Source organism: Plutella xylostella, chromosome 8 (genome assembly GCF_932276165.1).
Source record: "Plutella xylostella chromosome 8, ilPluXylo3.1, whole genome shotgun sequence".
NCBI lineage: Eukaryota > Metazoa > Arthropoda > Insecta > Lepidoptera > Plutellidae > Plutella > Plutella xylostella.
The window spans coordinates 2,723,332-2,748,571 of NC_063988.1; the positions used below are offsets into that span (position 1 = coordinate 2,723,332).

Genomic DNA, 25,240 nt, shown 5'->3' on the forward strand with positions numbered 1-25,240 from the left:
ACTATTTATACTTTGATTTCTAGATTTTAGAATATAAAATGTATGTAAGTATTACTTAAAAATAACTTCTAAACGAAATGCCAAAACAAATAGAGTCTGAAAATAAGCCAGTATAAAACGGAAACATATAAAACAAAGTCTTTTTATTTAAAAAACTAAAATAATTTCACAGAAAACGCATCATAACATTACGTGTTAAAATTAAAAATACTTAAAAACTAATTATATTGGCTGTAGAACTTTCTTTTGGACTCCGCGTTGAACTCTTTCGTATGGCCACTTGCCGTCGGCTACGCGGACTGCTCTCGTTTCAGACATTTCGAGTTTATTGTTGTTTTAAATGATTCTGTTAATAACATAGCTTTTTTATACTCTCAGTAATTGCATTTCGATTATTATGCTACATGAAACTTCGTAATTATTTAGGTATTTGCGGTAATTAAAGATATTGGTTTTTCGTACCGTACCAATGTAAGGACCCGGCTAACATTTTAATATGCCTACTTATAATAATTTCACCTAAAAAGGTCCTCTAGTTACCGCTCTAACCTTTTTGCAGGTAATAAAGGTATTACTGGACCTTCGGAAATAATCTTTTACTGTTGGTAGATTATTTGATGTTTGCCGACTCGCCCTTTTGCCTGAAGGGATTTCTTCTAAATCTAAACTTAAAACTACCCATTGTGTTTGAAAATATTACGCAGAAGAGCTCACAATCTATTTTCACCTTTACCATGATATAATAAGATCTTTCAATAGAAATAGACCCGGAAAGGGTGGCAATAAGCCTATTGGCGCCGACAATGTGTGCACAATGCTTTATAAAAAGGAGTAAATAAAGCCAAGGTTACATTGTAAAGTATGTAAAAGAAAGGGTTTGGTTTTGGAGTATAAATAAAAACTATTTTCTGTTTAAATATAACAACAATAGTTAACATAACAATTTCGTGTCAATATGTCTTTGTAAGTAGCTACCTACACCTATTCTACAACAAGATCACTTTGAACTATGACTCTGACATAGCGTTATTGTTTTTACCTTGGCCCTTTACAACATACTATTCATAATTCTTCGGTTGCGAATAACTTAACATACAAGTTGTATTTATTTACGGTGGGTGTATGTATTCTTCTGACATTCATTGATGTTATCACCCTAAGTACAGCACCCTCAATCGATCACACATAGCAAACAATCGTCATGACGCTTGCACCCTACGACAAGCAATGTAATTCCATCCCTTCATTGAAACTGTACGCAGTTTCTAATTTTTTGCAAACAAAACGATACCATACAGTTCTTAGAAAGGGACACTAACTTACCTATAACCTACCTGACCGAAAAGAAAAAAAATAAAAGGTCAGGTACCTGTGGCTTTGTGTGTGTGTGTTTTTTTCTGTCCCTAATGGCCAGGAAATCGCGACAATACAGCCAACGGTTATGGCAAGTATTGTGTCTTTTTTTTTCTAGAAGGCTCTAAGGATTTATGCGTTGAGTTTGAATTTGGAATCTGGGAAGCCCGTGGTGAAATCGCCGCGTGGCTTTCTGGAGCCTGTCGTGCAATTCACATGTTTTTAAATGTCCATCTTATGTTGTAATTTTTTGGCCAACACCAATATTTAAATTCAGGTAGGTACAATTGTTTTCGTAGTTGCATTTATGTTATCACTTGTTGGGAAAAACACTGGCCCTAGCTACTTATTAGGTGCTGGTCGCCTTAACACAGTGGTATCGACAACGTGTTGATTTTAAATAACCAAATTCCAATTGACATGATATCTGTTCTTGAATAAATTATCGTCTTCCATCTACTAACATGCGGCTTGCATCTCATCTGATCCCACTCGGAGCCAATAAACAAACAGCATACGAATCGCATTCCTAATTTAAAATTCCCCAGCTATTTGAATCTCGGAGACCGTTAAAAACGTCGCCGGGTTGAGGTCACGGTCAAGGTCACGGGTCGCGATAGGTCGGAAAGGTTTGAGTAAAATATAGACAGTATGTTAACTTACGCGTTCATTTGACATTCATGTGTGTGTATGCCATTGTCACTGCTTATTATTTTTATTTTTCATTTATTTAAGGATCAGAAAACTGATACAATTTTCAGTTTTACCATAATTTTGAGAACTCAGAGCATTAATATTGTGGTTATGTGTGCTTTATAAATACCTGCCTGCCTCTGTGGTCTAGTGGTAGAAGCTTCGCTTCATGACCAGGAGGTCCCGGGTTCGATTCCCGGGTGGGACCATCAATTTGTGTTTCTAAATTGTGGTTCTAAGTTTGGCTAGGACATAGAAGGCTGATCACCTGATGTCCGAAACAGTGAAACGATCCATGCTGTCGGATGGGCATGTAAAAGCAGTCGGTCCTGCGCCTAGCTCTCTCCAGTCGTGTCGGTCAATCCGTCCCATTGGGCTATGAGAGTGATGGAACAGAGAGTGCTCCTGTGTACTGCGCACACACTTGGGCACTATAATCTACTCCTGCGTAGATGGCTGATCTCAATTGAGATTGGCCGCCGTGGTCGAAATTCGGCTAGGAGGACATTATAAATACATGCAATCATCAAGGCTTACACAAACATACAAAACAAATGGAAGATGTTTTATTCTAATTAAATGAGTATTGGTTTGATTGATATTTATTAGAAAGCATCGATGTTAACTGTGTATGGAACTGTATGGACGTCTGCTTGGCGTAGTTTTAAGCTTCGTGAACTAGGTAGGAAATGTAATGCTTTCAACACTATGACAACTCTCAACTGACTTTTTGGGTCGGGTACGTCCTGGGGTAGTTTATTTTGCGTTTTGTTTGTTTTATTTCTTTTGTATTTTATTTTTGACTACTCTGAAGCTCTGGCTTAGTAGACGACCGAATGGCGTAGTGGTTAGTGACCCTGACTACTGAGCCGAAGGTCCTGGGTTCGATTCCCGGCTGGGGCAGATATTTGCTTAAACACAGATATTTGTTCTCGGGTCTTGGATGTGCCCGTAAAATGGCAATAGGCCCGCCCCCTATTACATTGGGATTTGGGACTAACACAACACTGGCGAAAAGTTGGCGCAGCAATACACCTCTGCCTACCCCGCAATGGAGTACATTAGTACAAGGCGTGAGTGTTTGTATTGTATTTGTATTATTCTGAAGCTCACACACTGCTGCGGTTCCACCGGCGAGCGCTGATCCCGGGGTCGGAATGACCTCTGACCCGCGGCTCAACTTGCTTACGTTGTTTTTTAGTCATTTGGTTTGTTTGCGTGTGTGTGTGCGTGTCTAACTTGACTCCTAAGTCACGTCGTATTGTGTGTTCTGTGCGGCTGTTCGATTTTTGAACTTTGGGATGTTAGGGTTTTCTGTTTTGGTTAAAATTTGGATTCTTCACGTGGTATATGTATACTTATCGAATTTCATATTCTAGAGGTTTAATCAGTTGTGGCCAAGTTAAAGTTAATAAGTTTCAAACATTAACAAGAAATAAAATGGATGGCAAAAAAAAATATAAAGTACTTACATATAAGAATTCCGAAAAAAGTCATTCTCACAAAATCAATGAACTCAATTATTACCGCACGAGCTAGCTCTCAACCACCGAGCCACTGGGGTCACCGGATCAAATGCTAATAAGTTAATTGCGGATTCGATGGCCGCGCCGGCAGCGACCCCGGCGTAGAAAACTCTGCGCATGAGTTGAATTTAAAACGAATTCTTCTTTCGAACTGAAAAAGCCGTTGGTTTTTAAATATTTTAGGTTGGTTTTCCTCTTGAGCCCTGACTGATTCTGATTCTGACTGTATTTTGATTATGTCAATATATTTATATTCAGACTATACTTTACTGCAGAATGTATTGGCGTATATGCCTTTATTCTAGTGTCAATCAATCTGGTATTATCATGGATTGACTATAGATTTAGTTTTGGTATCTAGGTACCTTTTACGATGCTTGAAGAATACTATAAACTATATGTAAAGTATGGAAATCGAAATATGTACTTATTGAAATTACATTTCCTCAATACAGCTTTAAACAAATACCTAGGTGATGTGCCAGAACGAGCAGGAAATAAGGAATCTTTTATTGTAAATTTCTGTCTTTGGAAAAGATTAGGGGCATTATCCCATAATGTGCCTGGCCATGAGGAAGCTTTATTTCAAAAAAAGATAAAACATTTCAATTTAAAATAAGAATACGAGTCAACGTCTACTTGAGACAGCGTCAGAGGGTCGGTCGTTAAGAGGTCACTCTCCAAACTTTGTGAAACCACCTTCGTAAACGTTTGACCATAGACAACTTGTGTGAAGAGGTGAAGAGGGATGTGGTACTCTATGGTCAGAGTTATTTTTTTCTGGCTCTTGACATGCCTCGTGTGTGCCGGCCAGTCACCACCTGTTGACTGTTCGTGCATATCACATAGTTCATTGAAGATTTATGATGTATTATGGCTGCCATTTTTAAATCAGCGTAATTTCTTATGAAAGAATGTACACAATTCCAATGTTTTTTACTTGGAAAATCTTATCTAGTTATGCGTATTTACAGAAGGTTTTCTTCGGTTCTTATTATAACGCTCACACCTAACTCCCAAACGTCCTCACACCTCATTTTGACACTTGACTGTCCAGCGAGCAAGCACGGGCAACAAAGGGCTCTGCCTATCTGGTCACACATTGTGTGTCCGTATTTATTTACCCAGCAGGCCACACCTGACTGTTGACTCGACCGCCGCTGCCCACCTGTGTCGACTGGCGACTGTTTATTGGTTTAACCCGGCCGGCTGTGAACGCGTGCAGTGTATTTTTAAAGTAGAAAAAACGCGGACAGATCGCTGAAGAAGATTTAGGCTCAGCAATGCCGGACATACTAAACTGAAAGTTAACTCTAGTGTTTACGGTTACCGAATATGTATATCTTTCAATGAGTGAGCCAAGACGTGAACTGTTTGTGATGGATGGAATACTGCAGTTTAAAAATGTACTTGACAATATTTTGGAACAAACATACATAAATATGATCAAAATGTTAAGGCGCCAATTGAGATGAGGAATCTTCGGTCGATGGGAATATTTGTTATAGTAATTATTGTAGTCGACTTGTAAAGTGCCCACATCGATCCAATATTCAAGTCAGTCAGCACCGCAGCACCTTTATAGTATGACAGTATAACTGAACTATAAAATTCTAGAACTTACTGAGCGTCTTTCGCTATTTAACTTTTTCTACAGTAATGTTTCAAGGTGTTTAGACTCCTAGTGGGTTTTTGGAAGCATTTTTAGTACCGACACAGAGTTGCCTTATTAGCCAACTGCTGCTCCAGTGCGCAATAGGGTTAGTTTCAAGCATTATAATTATAGATTTACAACATAGATTATAGTTATCTTATAAATTTAGAAATCCACTGCAGAACTCTGGTTATAAAGTGTGGATTATGTAAAGCTTATTGAAATAGTTACATATAGTTTTAATTATTAAGTAATTACATACGAATGAACGAAATCACTACTATATTTACAGATTGGGCAAAGAAATATTCGCATAATTTCTAGCTATTAACAATAGTTTTAAAAACTACTTATGTTTTTTATTTATGATAAACTTTGTAACAACATCACAAACCGAGCTCTCATAATATCTAAAACTAGATGACAATGCACTGTCATGCACCCTACGCAACACACCTTTTTACGTCCTACACATTAACCCTAACGTATTAAGGTCAAAAGTCTCCTGCGTCCTACCTAACCTATAGTCAATAAGGTTCAAACTTCGTTGGTTTCCGGATGCCAAGTTTATGGGCTCCCACGCAACACGACGCGTGCCTGAGTTCTGTCAAATATTATACTGTTTATTTAAGTAGTTGAGAATACAGCGCAGAAGTGCTTTGCTTGAGCTTTAACTCTAACTCATTTGAACATACATTGTCAGTTGGTCGCAGGTGCACTTGTGGTATGCTATGTTCTTCCGTACAGTTATATTTTTGAATGAGTAAGAAAGTAAGTACATGTGTAGAGTTAAGTTAACCTAACGTTATGATTACATTAGTTTCATAACAATGCATCTACATTGGATCTTGGTCGTTTTTATGTCGCATTTTCGTATTTTTCTTTCTTCGGCCATTCCTTATCATGGCTCAAACAAAAAAAAACGCAAACCTAACTTAAATTAAAAATGTACAGCATTAATTCCCATTTCCATTAATTTCGAAACCCATAAATGACAATGAATAAAGCTACAGTAATTACGTGAGTATAATATCTTACTGGCATAATCGGGGACTACAAATGATATTTTATCTCTTAGAGAAGCGATTAGGAACACACGCACGGCGCACATCCTCCCCCCCCCCTCCCCGCCTCGTCCGCTTCACCCCCTGCAACACGTGTCAGGTCAACCACGGCACTATTCTGGTCCTTTGAGAGAAGAAAGTAGGGATTAGTTGATTTAGCGTTAATGTCCTCTTCTCCCAACCTAACAAGGGTTGGCTGGAAGAAATTGCTTTTTGGCAATAAGCCCGCCTTTGTACATTGTTAGTTTTCTTTTAATGTTCTTCACCTTTTTTTTAATTGTAACTTTATACAATAAAGTGTTTATAAATAAATAGGATTTTGGATGTTTTAAATACTTATTATAACTATTTAAATGGTCTTTAATAAAAAAAAATAAAAAAAAATCTTTATTTCTTTAACAATGTTTGGGCAAATTAATCAGTAATAAATGGAATCACCATTTAAGCATGAAATGCCTGTGCCAGGTGATCCCGCTCCTTCATAACATCATTTATAAGTGTTAAGGTACAAATTATTGCTAAATAAAGATAGTTTACACAAAATAACAAGAAAAAGTAAATATGGGGTTTAGAATCTGAAGCTATTATGATACGGTGATCTTAATATAATTATGTATATTGTATAAAAATAAAGTAGGTACAAATATATATACATATATAATATGAGTGTATGTATGTGTGCGTGTGTGTGTGTGTGTGTCTGTGTCTGTCTGTGTCTGTGTGTGTAAATTGGGTCCGAGTGATATATGTAATAATATGATTATAATTATAATTCATTGTATGCTTATTAACATTGAATCCGTGGTTTCGAAAGTTAGCGGCTGTAGCCAGTTTGAGATAGTTTTTTTGCATTCATATGTGTGCTTGCTATAAATATCAAGTTCTTTATTTACTTTATTATATAAAATTGCTGTGATTTAATAGAATCGCTAATCCATGTAGAATACGTCCGCTGGTACCGTTGCCACCTGACCCCGGCTGCTACGACTTACAAACAGACTGCCTAAGTGATCCGAGTCTACATGTAGACATATATGAATATGTACAGAGATAAGCTAATTGAGTTTGTATGTGAGAGATATCGACGGCGGCTTGCTGTTTGAGATTATGGATTTACTAGATAATAATCTGTTGCTTGGGGATGATGTGGGTTTCAGAAGTTTTATTAGATGATTTAGTGTTTAGTTTTTAGCTGGCCGAACTCCATAATTATCTACGTCATAAATAATCACGCATGCACCTATCTATGGCCATAGAATTAAACCAAATTATATTTTTCAAAAAAAGCTGAAACTCAAAAGAATTATTAAATAATACTGAAGAAACTTGGCTTGACACACTGTAGCGCCTACAAGACCTAAGGTCAATACCTAACCTCTCCATAAACCTAAATCATAGCTACATTTACGGCAATCGTTTTACTACCGACTGTAAACCTTGCCACTTACAAGTCTCGGGGAATCGAAGACAAAGATTGTTGACACTTGATCTGTCAAGTTTGTTGACAGTTGACCGCTAGTGGTAGGTATATACTCTTTGGTACGCGCGGTGTTTTGAGAAAGAAGTGGTCAACATGTTGACATTTGAACTACAGTTGTACTGATAAATTGATTTGTTGATTTTGAAGAGGATCGTAAAGGAATGAGCTGGGAAATAACTGAATGTTGTTGTTTTGTTTTGCGTAAACAATTCTTTGATGCCGCACTAAAACTACGAAATGACATTTACATTTACTACTAACTTTTCCATAATATATCAATAGTACAACTTTTCATATTTCGTATTTATAATTCACTAGCTATAATGGAATTGCATAGATTTCCTGAAAAACATAAAAGAGGCTGAAAAATCGGTATGTTATATCAAGGGTTCATTTCTATTACCATGTATCTAAATTATTATGTTATTTACCATTGTGGGCTCTTTTCAGCGATAACCTTACCACGCATTTTTTAACTGCATACCTAGCACAGGGTGTAAGACGCGTAAGATAAGACGTGACAAAATCATGCGGACATGCTGCATGTTCGTACGATCGAGAAACAAGATTAGATTAAACCCCGAGTACCTCACCGGAAGTTATCGTTCTTTTTTTTTTTTTTTTATAAACGTTTATTGTTGATCAGAGTATAACTTACAAATTACGTATATATACTCCCAAACTGCAGTACAGTTTAGCGGGAGACAAAGACTCGCATTTATACAAACAAATTAGGTAAGTTACACAACTAATAGGTATATATATCTATTACTAGTGTAAATTTAGTAACTTATGCTATTACAAGTTATTATTAAAGATTACATAGATGTACTTAATGAACATATGCATTTAGTGTACTTATAATACTCATTGCAGGTAGCTTAATCTTGTAATAAATGATATTTTATTTTATTTTTTATAGTTTTTTTAGAACATCTTAGTTTTAATAAATTAGGTGGTAAGTTATTAAATATAGTCGGTGTTAGGTATTCTTTAGTACGTTTGCCATAAAAATTGTTTATATTCGGTTTGATTAATACACTTTCTTTAGATTGTCTAGTAGGATACATATGAATTTTAGGTTTTTTATATTCATCGTTACAAAATTCTTCTATTACATTAAATAATATATGCTTTTTTTGAACAGGTAACACATTACATATTTTAAATAACACATCATAATCACTTCGTCACGATACGTCGATACTTTCCCTGTTTCCGTCTTTTGGAATATTGTCTTGAACGAAAACGATTTCTAATACATAATTGCCTATTGACATTTTGATTAATGAGCACAAGAAAATGAAGCCGCACGAGCCATTTTATACTTTAACTAATTGTAGAACAGATACAATTTTTCCTTGACAACTTTTCTACATTAAGATTTACAGGAGTTTAATTTATGTGAGTAGGTGCCATTTATTATTATAGGAGTAAGAAGAAGTATCTGCCTAACTAGGTGCAACTACTAGCGTATCTACTTACAATATACCTACCTAAGTAACTAGTTTTATTAACAATCCTCGCAGTTGATAAAACCCTCACACCGGGAATGGTACAATACAAACACTATCATGTATTATTATTATCTCTAAATAAGGCCGGTCTTCTTTATCAAAGAAACTGTCTCATACAATACTGAACTCATAAAACGCATTACATATTACTTGAGTTCAATAGAAATGTCTCCCATTGTTACTTTACAATACTGGTATGCATATCTTAGGCCTAAAAAGTGAAAATTTTATGGAAATCCAGTCCATTATTATTTATACACGTAATCTTGTATTTATTAGCTATACCTACCTATAAAAGTTAGATACCTATATCTAGGTATAAAGATTTTTCTTGTTATAGGTCTAGTCATGTAAGACGTGATTATTATTCGACAAGGAAATAATTTTAAATGAAATTGTTTAATAAAGCGCTTTACCTATGTTAATCATGTGTGTTTACGGCGCAAAGTATCACTTTTAATATTTAATTACTATATTTTATAGTCAAGATGTCCTAGAAATTAACCTTCTTTAGTCACATTACTATGTGTTTATGATGTGTTTGTAGATTGAGTTTTAGGTCATACTCGAAAGTGTAAATGTCCAAAGTTAGACCATAAGCTAGATAAAATATTGTACTAGCATTTTTGTTCTGCAATAGCGATGCGCAACAGACTTCTGTTCTCATGATAAATCAACTTTAATTTATGTAAAATGTTACAAAATATTTTCGCCATAAAATTTGGACTTAAAGAAGCTTTTAATTATGCAAATGAACCTGATTGACAAATTTGTACAATTTGGCTAAAGATTTTTTAGAACATCGATCTAAAATCTAAAACGAATACCTATATGCTTAGAAAAAGTGATCAGATATGTCGGAGAGTATTAAACCAGCTTTAGAAGATTGAAGTTACACTAATACTGCATAAATTAATTTCTCTGACAGAATTAACTTTATTGCAATAAACGTAAGCTTCTTAAGACGTGTCTAAACTCACCTCCATATTCTGTTTTGACTTCGAATGTGAATTATTGGAATATTAAATTATTATATTTGGATAGATAGATATACAAACTAAAATATGGAATACATAATTGCATATCCAGATGTGAATTATTTCCGAGATAATTATTTTTAGAAGTAACTACCAACACAAACAGTACTACTCCAACTGACATATTTCCAGAACTTATTTAGGACTTAAACAGCCGGTACATTATTTATCTTTCTTCAGGAAAGTCGCCACCAAATATGGTATTATATATTATATTATATTAATATTACGAGTATATCTCAAGAGCAAAGGAATCCCGCTGACACTAATCTCACATCACATCCTCCCCGAGTGGACATAGATTAACAATAATATGAAGCAGCTCAACGCCAAATACAGAAGTGCAAGATGGACAGGAGCGATTGGGAGAAAGTGCCTCGGTGCGACAAGTCAACCTGTCACCATCAAAGGCACCGCCGCGTTTAGATACAAATCTGTATCACAAATGCGCCGTTTCAGAGGTCGAATGTCACTTGTTTTTTCGTCAGCGCATGCGCAAGTATAGTGCTGTGATTACAGTAACTAGGCGGTGGTTTAGGCACATCTATATTTATGAACTCTCTCCTGAACGATTCAAAGTGTAGCCGCGCCTTTCGAATTTTAACCACCACGTCTTAATGAAGAGAGAATTCAGCGCGCATACTTTGACTTCACTTCTGAGCTGTTCTTTACCCCTTAATACGATGACACAGAGTGTTGTTTAGAGCTGTTCTTTACATTGTAGCTAATTGGGAGTGAGCCCCTAGATTTTCCGCACGCAACATTATAAAGCCGTAATGTCAGAGTGTCCGCTCCGCGGCACGCACCGGTGTGCGTGTCAAGTCGATGTCAACATTCTTTATTGCGTGTCGTTGACTGCATTCTTTTTATGGAATGTCTCGGTGATCTGCAATCGGAATGCGCTCTCCGTGCCGATGTCACTGTGTATTTGCAAGTTTGGTAAGAGTAATGGGCCGGGGTAGGTTCCGCGTCACCTGAAATGAGATTTTTATCCCGATACAGACATGTGCGGTAAAAGACTTCGTAATTTGTCCAAACATAATATGCGTAAGATTTTTTTTATCAGATAATTTTTAACATAATTTAACTTTCAAGTGGTTTCCAAATCCGCCGATGGTGTAATAAAATGAGACGTACTTAAGTTCTAACGGAAAATGTTATTTCATTAATTATAGCATCAGCATCCTTGTCTAACACCTTCCATCTCTGTCCCCCACCAGACTATTGACATCCTTATATAACTCTCTCCATCTGTATCTTCCACCAGGCTATTGACATCCCTGTCTCCCACCAGACTATCACCATCCTTGTCTAACTCTCTCCATCTCTGTCCCCCAGGTGAAGGCGGCGGCGGCGGCGCTCGGCGCTGCGCGCGCGATGCGGCGGCGTCGCCCGCGCAGCAGCAAGCCACGCCGCTGGTCAAGACTGAGCGGCTCAGCCCACACGACAACAGATCCAGTGCCTCCAGGTAATAAGAACTAGTTGATCCACTAGCCTGATGCTCTTAGCACCAAGCTACACCGCTGGTCTAGACTGCAGCCCATGGGACAACAAATCCTTCTTTTGTTTCACAGGATTTGCGTTCATGGGTTAGATCTGATGGACTATACATAGACCACCAGCTGGTTTCTGGTCAAGACTGATCGGTTCAGCTCTTACAACAACATATCCAGTGCCTCGAAGTATTAAGGGCTATAGGTACGCTAGTATTAGTAGCTGTAGCTGGTTTCCACAGACAGGTCCAACACTTCTAGTTTAGTCATTTTTCATTTTCATTTTTATATTAGTGGTTTATTCAGCTCTTCTACAGTTCCTCAACGGCAGGACACCACAATACTTATATTGCCCTCACACCAACAGCTACCTGGGTCCCAACCCTTTACATTTTACACAAATTACCAGAAGACAAAGAGCACAAAATCAATCTATCCCCTTTTTCCACCACCTCATACCCTATCTCCGTCTCAGGTCGCGCAGCGTGACGCCGTCCACGTCGTCGTACCCCGCCACCCCCCCGTCCCGGGGCTCCCCGCACGCGCCGCCCGCCCCCGCGCCGCCCGCCCCACGCAACTACTCGGACATCATGAGGTCCCTCGCCGCCAGATATAATACGCAGCATACTAGCGAGTGAGTACTGGATGCTTCAGCTAGCCTAGCACGGGACGCAAGACGTGCACGTCAAGTCGTGAGAAAAGTTTTCCTTAGAGCAAGGGCTCTCGAGGCCACGCGATGTGAGTGAGCGCGATGCAAAACTTTTGTCACGTGTTGATGTCCACATCTTGCACACCGTGCTAGCCCTCCTGATTTTGGAAAGTTATAGAAAGACTGTAGGTGGTGAATAGAGAGGCATCATATCTTTTTTTAAACTGCTGGCGCCACTAGAAACTGATGTTTTATCTTACAAACATTTTTCATTCACGATCGAGTCAAAGTATGCTGATTTACATCCACGATAACACTTGATGTAGCCATCATAAGAGAATTCATCTAACGACGTAATTAAATTTAAAAACTCCCAAGATATCATCTAGCATTTATTTATCACTCTTAAAATGATAAACAAAATCGGTATTTTGATTTGAAACGGATAAAGGTCATCATTAGCCATCAGTGCGGCTATAAAGGGCTAATGACGATTATAAACAGTGATCAGAGACGTAATTTCCTATCAGAAAGGAAGTGGAGATTTCAATTTGTAGCTGGTTGTCTGCTGAACCAGTTTGAATGCACTGCCTTATATGAGAGCGCTTCCAATGAATCTGTGTACGTAACCAATCAAGATGGCTATCCTGGGGGCCTACTCCGGATTTGCTAATGCAGTCATATTGATAGGTACTGTTGCAATCAATTATGGTAACTAAATAAAGCCGGAGTCTAATACACTTACAGTTTACGGTTTATAAACCATATTTTTCGTGGTCCTGTTATGTGAGAAATTTGAAACATACAAAAGTTGGCTTGAGTATTGATTTTGTAAAAAACTTTTATTCCAAAAATAACTAAAAATACCCGTATATTAAAATATCAATAACATGCTTAAGTAACACAAAACAAGTATAGCCTAATCTAGATCTAGTGCTTTTATGGCAGCATCAACAAGCACTAAGCTAGGTCTCAGCCTGTCTAGGTCTCCTTTATCGTAACCGGTACCGCATCCGGTGGCTCAGCTGCTGGTACAGACAGACACAACATTGTTTTTATATATGGATTGTATAATTCTTACTTATCTAAGTCGAGGTAAGGATCATTTTGATTAGATAGATCGTATGCTCATTCGACCTTACGTAACTTTCTGTGTTTATGCGCAAAGTGTCACAATGTGATTAATAAAATCCTAAATTTTGAAAAAATCCAAAAAATCAATGGGAAGCAAACAGTGGATTCGGATTTTTTTGTAGAAGGTATTAACAGTCTGTTTTTTATTGTGTAACTGACTGTACCTGTCCGGTATCCGGTGAGGCTGTCTTGCGGCTTCTGAATAAAAAAAACACAATGTGTAAACGCTCATGCCCTACACTGGTAGGCAGATACTCAAATCTTCACTCAAAACCAAATGATGTATATCATAAATAATTTGACTGTGTCACTTAATTTAAAGACCACCATATAGGTATTCATAATGATTACATCTCTATCATTTGTTTTGTGTAAATTAACATCTTACAAAGAAGAGATATCCATAATAATGTGATTCTCCCGTGCTGTAACATGGTTGGATTGACAACTGATTATCATTCTCATCAACAACATATCTTAACATTTATTCAACCAAAGCCATGCATATTTAAATAAATATGGCGGAATTAAGTACCTATGTGAATATCAAATTTTAATAAGCATCGATGCCATTACGGTATTTTGTCTTTTAAAATACGGCATATACCTAAGTATTATTCCATACCAATACCAAATAAAATAGCTACATTGCAACCTGGCTTTAGGAAGTACTCTGTTACAAACTTATCTTTGCAAACATCGCACATTCGCCGGCAACCTTAACACATACGTGCGTTTAAAATTACCAGAAGCAAATATTTAGCAAGTAAAGTGCAAAGTAACGGAAAACTATATTAATTTAATTGGGAATGTGAAGGACTTTTATAATATTATGACCTGTAGGTACCTACTTATACAGTTTTAATTTTAATGAACTAAATTCACAAAGGATACGAAACCAGTATAAGATATGGCCGCCTAAAGAATACAAAAAGGAAATAATACTTCATTGCCAAACATCCGATTTTCTAATGTTATCTGAGAATATTTTTCACATGTCATCCGAGTGCGACCCCAGGGGTCACTGGCCCGGCTAGTGATGTCCAATTAACATATTAATCAATCGATAACTTACGTTTAGTCGACGAAATTTACATGATTCGTGAGAACCGATGCGCTCCGCGTGAACTTATGTTATATTAATGAATTGGTCATCTCGGGTCGGTGAACTTCACCAATTCTAATGATTTTTTAATAGGCGTTAAAATAACGCTTACATTTAACATTCATTCGAATATTTAAATCGAGCTTCTTTGTGATCGTTAAAAGAATCGGTTCAAATTGTTTTCGATTGCTATCTGGTGAATTCTTTCAAATAGATGTTGAAGATTTTAATACAAATCGGTAATTAAAAGGTGAGATAGCATCACTTTCACAACTGCGGTGGTGAAATGCGTGTGTTAATTGTGCCTAAGGCGGAAGCCGTGTCCTTCAGCGGAATGTTTTAACATTTAAGCCAAATTTATCGCTTTGAAATCGATTTCGCAAATAAGGTGGACCACATTTTGGCCTAAATCAATAACTTTAAAGCCGATAAAAGCAACTTTATCGGTGCATTTAAATTCTGCGCCACGCAATTACGTCATGGTTAGCCAAATGCGACACTTTTGTGACATTAAGATATGCCGAAAATCAGCTACCTCCAAAAACATAACCTTACAACTCAATGAGTCCAAAAACCAAATCGGCATTCTATTTTAAAATCCTATCATCATGACCCATCACGTCCCCACCGCTGGGGCACAGGTCTCCTTCCAATGAAGGAAGGGTTATATACCTAGTCCACCGCTGGCCTAGTGCGGGTTGGTGGAAAAATCTAACCTTACCATAAACTAACTTTTGTTTCCTCCGCAGCTACTTCCACCGCGTGAATGGGTTCGGGTCGGTGGAGCCGCGGCCGCCGCTGCAGACCTCGCCCCTCAGGGTGGAGAGCTCGGAGACCCCCCTGGGGGGGTTGTTCACGAGGTTCGCGCGCCAGCAGGGCGGCCCGCCGCGCCTGCCCGCCTTCCCTGTCATGCTGGATATGAGCTCGACTAAGGTGAGTTCGCAACACCAGTTATAACTGTTACTTTGCATTACTTACCTAGAATGTAGATATGAGCTTGACTAAGCTAAGTTCGCAACACTAGTGGTCGGTAAAATGCGCGGTCTGTATGGATGAGCCTTCGTGGATGCTAGTATAGACGGAGCATTGGTTAACTAAATTAGAAACCCCGAGCCGGTGGGGACGCGGCTATTGACAATGGGATTGATGCAATACTAGTGATGGAATGCTTGTGAGGGTACATTAGTTTTCTTTCTGCTGTGATCACTGCGACTCAAAATGCATTGGTTCTCAAGTAGCTGGAAACTTTACATTTTCAAAAGATTTTCCTATAAATGACGCTATAATGCTATGGGAATAATATTTATTTCAATTTTATTTTTGATACAAACTTATGTGGTCAAATTTCGGTAGCCTAAATCACACGCATTGTTTGAAGTAATTTCAAGATTATTGATGGCCGCATGAAAATACATATTTAGTAATTCCTACAATTACTGGATCTATTATACGTTTGTTATTGTTATACATACCACAAAGATCGCGCAACTGATTCCAGGCAGGATGTCCATTATCAGAACAAACAATCGGAAAGACATGAAGACATCGTCCCGGCTTATTAACAATCTACAGCTCACCGCCAGACGCACCCGTCGTAAAATAAATTGAATGCACTTTTATAAACATTAATACGGTTTAAAAAACGACCACTCGGAATAAATAACAATAAAAAGCATGTCTTAATTTTTTCCTACCGAAATATTTACGGTTAGTTGCCGCCGGTTACAATAAAAACTCAAAAAAATAGACAAATTATAAGTAGTGCTCACTGACCTTAGATTTTTAATTATATTTCTTACAGTGCCTCATAGTTCACGGCTATGATTAAAATGTCTCGAGCATCATAAAGCCCGGGCTGCTATCGCGCCATCTACGAGCGCGGTTATGTTAATTGCGCCTCTTTAAATTCATAATGCGCGCGCGCACCCCGCTTCCTTTCCAGCAATAATGAACGCAATTAAATCAGATAGGGCCCGCGACCTTTACACTTCCTCTAACCATTACCTGGATAAGATGGAGAGTGTGGTAATGTGTGGCGCGGCGGCGGCGGCGCGGGGCGCGCAAGTCGGCAGGGTAATAGCCGCCCCGCCCCGCCCCGCGCCGCTCCGCAACTGGAGCTGCACTAATTGGCCGCGGCACGCGCGCGCGACACGCTAGTGATGGGATGTGAAATCGCAACACTCCACTTCTAAATTAGCAATTTTTTGCTCGAACTCGTGTGCCGATAGATCGAGGCAATTATCGCAGCGCTGCGGTGTAATTTCCTTTTTTACCATAACAGGTGGAAAGGTTGCAGGCTATTACCGTCCAGTCTAAACAATTACGGCTGTCGGACAATAAATATGACAAATAAGCAAGAAAGTCTAATGAATGTTGCAAATGCCCGTCTGAATATATGGCATAACCCAGTTTGGAGTCGGCCCAGCACGAAGATAGATTACAGCTAAGACATGAGAGAAAACGGGAGCAGCGCAGAACAAACCGCAAGGCAATAAATCTGTTGAGCGAATCAGTGTGCGCACGCGCCGCCGCTACAATAAAGGCCTTTGTTCATATTTGCTCATTTCACGCGCGCGCGCCTCCTTTTGAATTTCGAACAGCTCCGTCTCTAGCGGGGAACAATTAAAAAAGATAGATTGCAACTGACCCGCGGGCGCAGCGCGTGACGCTCCAGAACGTTATTATGATGAATGTTACCGATCGCTGAGCGCTCTTCATCAGATAACGCTGGCCTTCGTGTTTGCTTTGAGCTTGTGCCTTATGATCTTACGATACTGCCTGACGAGCTCCCGAGTAATCGAGTTTTGAAATGCGGATTAACGACCGTATGGATTTACAATCCATACCTTTAAGAGCGCTCCGATAAGTTATCGCTTATAATGACCGTTTTAATTTTCTTTTACGGCGGCCATTAGCTGCACAACTACAACCACGAAGGTACCAACAGTTTGTGATTGTTTGCAGACGTTGCTGGCGATCTCTCGCGTGGGGCTGCGCGGGCGGTCGCGACGCAAGCGCGGGGGTGCGGCGGGGGCGGGGGCGGCGGGGGCTGAGCACTCGCCCCTCGACCTGTCAGCGGCGGGCGAGACCGCGGCCAAGCGCGCGCGCCTGTCCGCCAGCCCTAGCACCAGGAGCGACGATGGACCAGGAAGCGATGGTGAGTAGGAGTACCTAACCAATCACGAACAAGAGAGATGTTAAATAGTATGTGTGATTGATGGTACGTACAGTCAGCTGCATAAGTAGCTCGTAATAGGTACACTTTTGTACCTACCTTGTCAATCTGAAACCTCCTATCCATTCAATCAAATATTGACGGTTCGCCAGTATGATAAGGTACAGAAGTGTACCTACATAACGACTTATGCAGCTGATCGTACGTACGCGACGGTGGTGGCCATGTAGCTTTTTGCATATTTTCATTTAGATAATGTGTGTTATAGATGTTCAGTATGTAATAGTTTTTTAATCAAGGACAAATAAGCATATTAGGAGCAATAAACACTAATTACCAAGAATTATTTAGTGTCGAAATTTATTGACTTTCACAATCGGTCAAATTTATGGACATCCTGTTCAATTCGCTAAAGGTCGTCTGTTAAGAAATGCAAATAATAATTGAGATCTTAATATGCATATAAAACCGTCCATTATCAGATAATCGTGTTTGCTATTGCTATGAGAGCAATTACTATTTCGTTTTACTACAGTTTTGATCGACTTTTGTTAAAATATAAGCTTTTATTGAACAGCACACGTGAATGCGATCTATTTTTATCAAAAATGGACATCGATATAATTTCAACTGGTAATAGATTGAGTTATTACTACTATTAATTACCTACCTGCCTGCTGCTATGTTACGATAGAATTTTTGCTTACATAAGCCATTTAGATTCGGTTCAATAGTTGAACTAAAACAAAATAATGGGCATACCTTCTGTAACCTTGAGTTAAACACATTCCTTTACGTACCTACTTCATTATCTTTGCAAACCTACTGTAGGTAAAATTAAATAATCAGGTAGGTACTTCAATAATAACGTAGTTACAAGTTTACAACCTTTAATCTAAAAACCTATACTAACTTAGTACCCATTAATTCGCTGGAAATGTGCAAACATAACCCAATGCTGCCATGGAACTACCTACCTTTATGGCGCTTCGCTCACTGCACGAGAGTCGAGGCGGCGTCGCGGCGAAGGCGACAAAGAGGCGCGCCTTTTCTATACTTTCTGTGTGTGAGCTTACTGAAGAAGTCAAGGCGAAGTCGCGGCAGAGTCACCGCCTCAACTGTTGCAGTGAGCGGAGCCCCTTAAAAATAAAACAACCAAATAATCCGTAATCTATTTATTTATTCCCTAACCTCTCCACTTGTGTCTTAGACCGAGGTTCAACGCGCGGCGATTGTCTTTGCGCGGAGGCCCGCGCGCGCCTGCAGGCGTGGACCGTGGACGACGTGGCCGACTTCGTCACCTCCATCGACATCTGCGCCGAATACGCCACGGTATGTCCCATCACTAGTCCACCAGCTGTGCTGAGCATTAGGCTGCGTTTCCAGTGGGTAAACTTAGCATGCTGCAAATTGCGTAGCTACAGTGAGCGCTAAACTAGCAAATTGTTCGGCATACTACAGATATGCTCCTAACTCTGGCAGGAAGTTTGCTTACTGGGAACACAGCCTTATGCTGAGCCTCATAATCCAATGTACACGAGACATCTCTCTTGCACTATCTCCGTAATCGTCAAAAACAAATACACACTCACGTAAAAAGCACAGAACAGCATCAGTATGTAAAATGCAGTTAAGAAGTCAGTAACACAATACTCGGGTAGGTACCGCTGAGGGAGTATCAGAATGTACGAGAGCAGACTGAGGATTATAAACATGATGGACAATACAGGGCAAGCTCCGACAGATAATGTTTGAAAACATGTTGCAAAACACGCTCTTGACTACTTCTTTTACTTCTTCCTTTCTATTGCATGGCGATTTAATGGCTACTTTTATGTTTAAATTAATATAATGAATGCGCGAGGCGGCTCCTCCCAGGTTAGGCTGTTAATTTGCTGTAAATATTAGTTTGATGAGCCTCATTCCAGCCGCCTTGTTATCAATTTGTGCCAGTTATGTTGATAGTAAAACACTAATTGTCTGATCTTCTGAGTATTATTAGGTTTATAGAAGGTATAAAGACTTCTAATTAATATTGAAAATTATTTTCAGTGATTTATTATCATTTGAGTTTGACGTTTATAGTTTTAAATACCAAAGACTATTTAAGCATTCTTCTTTTTGAGAAGTAGACGTCGTCTTGTCTATTAAAATCATACTAAAATAGGTTTCGAAATACACTATAATCAAATATATATATATATATCTTACAGTTTACCACAAACACTAGAAGAACTTGTTAAAGAGATGTTTAGCGCTGAAAAATACCAGTGCAGACGACCGAATGGCGTAGTGGTTAGTGACCTGACTACTGAGCCGATGGTCCCGGGTTCGATTCCCGGCTGGGGCAGATATTTGTTTAAAGACAGATATTTGTACTCGGGTCTTGGGTGTTGATATTTATATTTAGTATCTATCTGTCTATGTATTTGTGTAGATATATCAGCTGTCCGACACCCATAACACAGGTTCTGCCTAGCTTGGGGTCGGATGGCCGTGTGTGAGATGTCCCGACATATTTATTTATTTATTGACATATTTATTGTCATATACCGTCTTTAACACCATAGTACAACATAGTTTTAAAATACTTATGTTAACTTCTATCATTCAATGTGAAACAGAAGCTAATTAACTTAGTCGGGTGCAGTAACTTTAACAGCCAGCCGCCATGATTCGATAACTAGATTTATTATACTCAATAATAACGACCACTTGTCATGACGGAACGGAATCATTGTTTGTAATAACTTACGAATGTTACAATGTAACAACACAGACGTCAAAAGAAATTTGGGCTTATCCATTCCGTGTAGCCAAGTTCTCTGCAGCAGCGGAAAGGTTGTTCTAAAACTGTCTTAGTTTAAACACAATAGAGTCGTGAATAAGAGCTTTAGAAGATAATCCACGGGACAAACAATAATGGACAGACGGGCACTAACGAAAATAATAGTTGACGTGTTGATGTAAAAGTGTACACATGTGTGTGAGTCGGAGTAGTCATGATTGTGATTACACCTAATCAGTCACTGTTTCTACACCTGTTCTGATTGTGTGTTAGGAAACCAGGTAGTTACCATTGTGGCCCAGTCTTTATGTTACGGAATGCCACAGATGTGCTTTTGATTAATTTTGATTGTTGTAAAAGTAAAAATGTTTCGTGCGTAACGAGATTGCGCTGAAAGAGTGAGTGTTTTTGGATTCACGACAAACATTCTCGTAACATAAAGCCTACATGTAGGTACTTACTTTAGTCGTGTGTGTATGTATAGGTACATATACCTACAGCATGTAGGGAATATGCTCTGAGATCTAAGTAAACATACGGAGGTGTAGCAACAATTTAGACATGCACGAACCCTGTAATGTCTTCATCGAACATGGCGGGTCCAAACGTGATATCCAGCAATGTAAGGTCATAATATTATTTACTTTACATCTTCACGAGCCGTAGTATCTTCTCTCAGTTTCGAAGCCAAAGTTTATCTTAAAACACCATGGTGGGAAAGCAACAAATACTTAGTTTTAAACAATATTACTAACCTGAGATACCAACACATGGAGATACTAGCTAAAGTATACATAACGAAGTTATAACCTAAAAATTCTTGAAAAATATTGGCGGGAAAAAATTAAAAACAAACACGGCCACAGACGAACAGACCACAGAGTAACCATAGACAGCAGAGATGAACACGTTCTTCGCGACACGATAATTTTGCATGTCCTGTCGTGGGATGGCGCTACGACGGCTGTCAGGGACGAGGCACGGATCCACATGTCCCGCCGTGGGCCACGAGACTGACGTGACAATCGTGGCTCTTTGAGTCCGTAATTATCGTGGGCCCGTGACGCAGGAGAGTTATGGACGGTCAGTCGGCTGGTGATTAGTGTTGATTGAACTGTCAGTTTAGCCGGTGCGGGGGTGACTTTGTATCCGGTACGAGAGATTAATTTAAGAAATTGGTTTTCGTGTTCGTGTTTCGCTTCTGGTATGTATTTTGTATAGGCAGCTTAAGTTACATACTTATATCCAATTGTATCCAATTTTGGTGTGAAAAGTCACACATTTCTCCACACCATCGTTTTTATTATTGCCCTTTGTTGTTCCTATTATTGACTAAAGAGTTGAATCCGTGGTAGTGGTGTCGTACTGGGAACGTGACGTTGGGCCCTCAGTAATTGTAGCAGAGTTGTTGCGCAAGCGAGCCAGCACGAGCGCAGCACATCGCATGCATTATGTCAATGTGAGGCAACCAACGCCAAAAGCGACACGTGGGAAACAACCCAATGATTTAAAATTTCCATAATATTTGTATCTTTAGCGGGCGGAATTGCAAAATTCAAAGTGAACGGGTGCTAGCACGAGATGGCGGGTTTTTGTTACGTACCTTACGTACGTAAGGAAAATTTGTAATTGGCCTTACTAAATAACGATGTAATAGTTTATAAGACTTTTGTTTACGCTGTAAATTTTCTTAATAAATAAATAAATAAATAAATAAATAAATACCCCAGGAGTAGATCCTCTTTTTGTTTGTAAAATCATAATTTGTGTATTAAATTATCTCAGTTACAGTGCAAATATTCGCCATAGAGACTAGATTTTATATGGTATTAGAAATTTATGGATGACTTATTTAAACGTATCATAATATATTCGTTCGAGTTTTTATAATTTGAATTTGTAATGAATCTAGTACCAAACCCTATGTCCAAGTGCGTCTCACACCTCGCTCAACGGTAGCGACTCCGAGCAGCAACAATGATTTATTGTGACAAGGTGTCAATTTAAATTACAAGCGAGAAATTAATTGTTTCGCTGATAATAACGTTTGGTAAGGTGTTAAATGATGAATGCATTGTACGTAGCCTTTGGCTTTACTTGTTACTACCAGATTTATGGTAGCACAGAGACTGGGGACTTTAGTTTGAATAATGCCTATATATTCTAAAATGTAGTCTACAAGGTTTTAGATATTAAGATAGATAGATAGGTACTCTGACTAATTGCTTTCAATCAAACTTAAGTTTATAGTTTATACAGTTAATAGTATAAAGTTTAGAGAAGTCCTGAATACGCTATTATGGGAAATATCATAGGAGAGTTGGACAACGGAAAAAATCTAGGTATAATATACAGAATAATTATAATACTTAAATGTAACATTAAACTTCTATAACATATAATCGTTCTCACAAATAAACCCATACACCTATTTCCCGTTAGACCCACGTCCGGCGCCAAGCCAATGACAGCTGCCAATAAATCGACAAAACGTCAGTATTTGCACAACTACGCCGACACCATCGATCCCACCGCCGCACCACCGCCGCGTCGATCTGCATGCGCTTGCGCAAGCCACGCCTGCGTGTTGGAGCCAGGCGGGTCACTCTAGCTCACAACAGGAGCAGAGTGGAGTGCAAATCGTTTAATTCAACGAAATAGAGTCGTGAATAGCAGAAATGCTTGGAAAATAAGCAGTAAAATGACCCCCCGAATGAATCAAAACATACACACATCACAAAACAATATTATTATGTATAAAAAATACTACTCTTGATTATCAAAGTGACAAGGAGCGTTTCGATTCAATCACAAGCACATTGTAATAATTTATTAACAGTTGCAGTATAGGTACTTATAGGTATGTGATGTATAAGATCGTGTCTGAAACATAACTTTTATACCACTTACTAAATCCCTTTAACTCCAAATCGTGTTACACTTAAACTGAGAACACGTATTTAATGTTAATTGCTTTTTGTCACCAGTTTTATCGTGTGTAGTTACAGTACTCATACTACCTACACCACAAGTCTTTATAAATAATTAAGATACCTTCTTGACTTATAAAGAGTGATAGAGATAAAAACGAGAGCCTTTAGGAGAGTAGAGCGTCCTCATTTTAATGTAAAATCGACGGACGTCCTAATGTACAATTATTTTCTTTTCGTTTTTCTTTTTGTTGTTGTGCGGATTCCCGGTACAAAAATGTGCATAGTATAATATACTCGTAAATGCAAATTACTAAACTAACAAAATTTCATCAGAATTAGTTCGTATTTTTTCCCGTACACTTTCGTCTTCATAGCATGAGTGTTGCTTGTGTATTGTTTACACGGGAGCTGCGTTGGTTGAGCTGAAATTAAGGGGATATGTACAGAGGTTCCACTCGAGAGAGCCACGTACATCGTACATGAACTTCGCCCCCTTTCACAATAGAATCCTTACTATCCTAACTAATATTATAAATGCGAAAGTAACTGTGTCTGTCTGTCTGTCTGTCTGTTACTCTTTCACGCCAAAACTACTGAACGGATTTGAATGAAATTTGGTATACATAAGCTCTAGATCCTGGGAAAGAACAAAAGCTACTTTTTATCCCGGAAATCCCACGGGAAAACTTTTTAAGGTGAAGCGAAGCGCGCGGGAACAGCTAGTAGAATATAAAAGTGGGTGTTTTGGCAATAGCAATACACTAGCACGGATGCCGACGACTGCACCTCTGAGAATCGCTTTATTTTCGCAACGAGATCGCGGATCGCTCACGATCGTGTCGTGATCGCGTCGTGTCGAAACCGTGTGCGTGATTTATATAAATTATGGCAAAACCGATCAGCGGAGCCCACATGCGCCGGGTGACAGGTTTTCACGATCCAGTTGCGAAACTGAAGCGAATATTGTCTCGTGCTTGTGGTAGCACTGACAAATTGATTGGGATGACACTGTTTAGGAGAGGTTTAGGATTAGATTGTCCTTTGTATTTGTATTTATTAATTTAATCCTTTATTGCACAAATATGTATATAAATAAGTGTAGATAAGTATAGGTAAGTCCACCCTGGACTTAATGCTAAATGCATTTTCTACCAGTCAACCCACAGGAAGTACAGGAGAAACTATGATAAAGGTATTTGTACTTGTATTGTAAGGGTTATTAATCCTGAAAGAACCCAATTTCTATGTTGCTAATAAGAAATAGTTACAATGTAAGGAACTGTTAATTTTACAGTTCAACTTAATAGAAGGGACGGAAAAAGTTAGACCTGTCGCCCTGCTTCCCAAGCTTTCACCTCCAAGGCCGGGTCACATCACTCATCAACCCCGGCACGTAGGTGACGGTCATTGGTCCTTCCACATGCAGGTCACGTCACAGCTCGCCTTCGAAACAGGAGCTTGGTAAAAAGTATTTACTAAAAAGTATTTATTTTACGCCGGGCCAAAATGGGTTTTTCCCACGAATTCTGAAAAAAATATTGCCTAAATAGATAAAACTTTATTTCATTTTTACGACAAACAATATGATGTCGCACTTTTACTCACCACAACTACTCTTCGACCTAGTTCTATTCTTGAT

General features: G+C 38.8%; 1 protein-coding gene across 1 annotated transcript in view; it reads left to right on the top strand.

Moving 5' to 3' along the window:
• Nucleotides 1–25,240, top strand: part of LOC105383766 — a 184,968-nt gene that overhangs the window by 131,530 nt on the left and 28,198 nt on the right. The window contains exons 4-8 of the mRNA XM_048622441.1: nucleotides 11,663–11,792; nucleotides 12,293–12,451; nucleotides 15,455–15,638; nucleotides 17,670–17,862; nucleotides 19,091–19,212. Of these exons, the coding sequence (XP_048478398.1) occupies nucleotides 11,663–11,792; nucleotides 12,293–12,451; nucleotides 15,455–15,638; nucleotides 17,670–17,862; nucleotides 19,091–19,212 (788 nt within the window). The remainder of the gene's footprint in view (nucleotides 1–11,662; nucleotides 11,793–12,292; nucleotides 12,452–15,454; nucleotides 15,639–17,669; nucleotides 17,863–19,090; nucleotides 19,213–25,240) is intronic.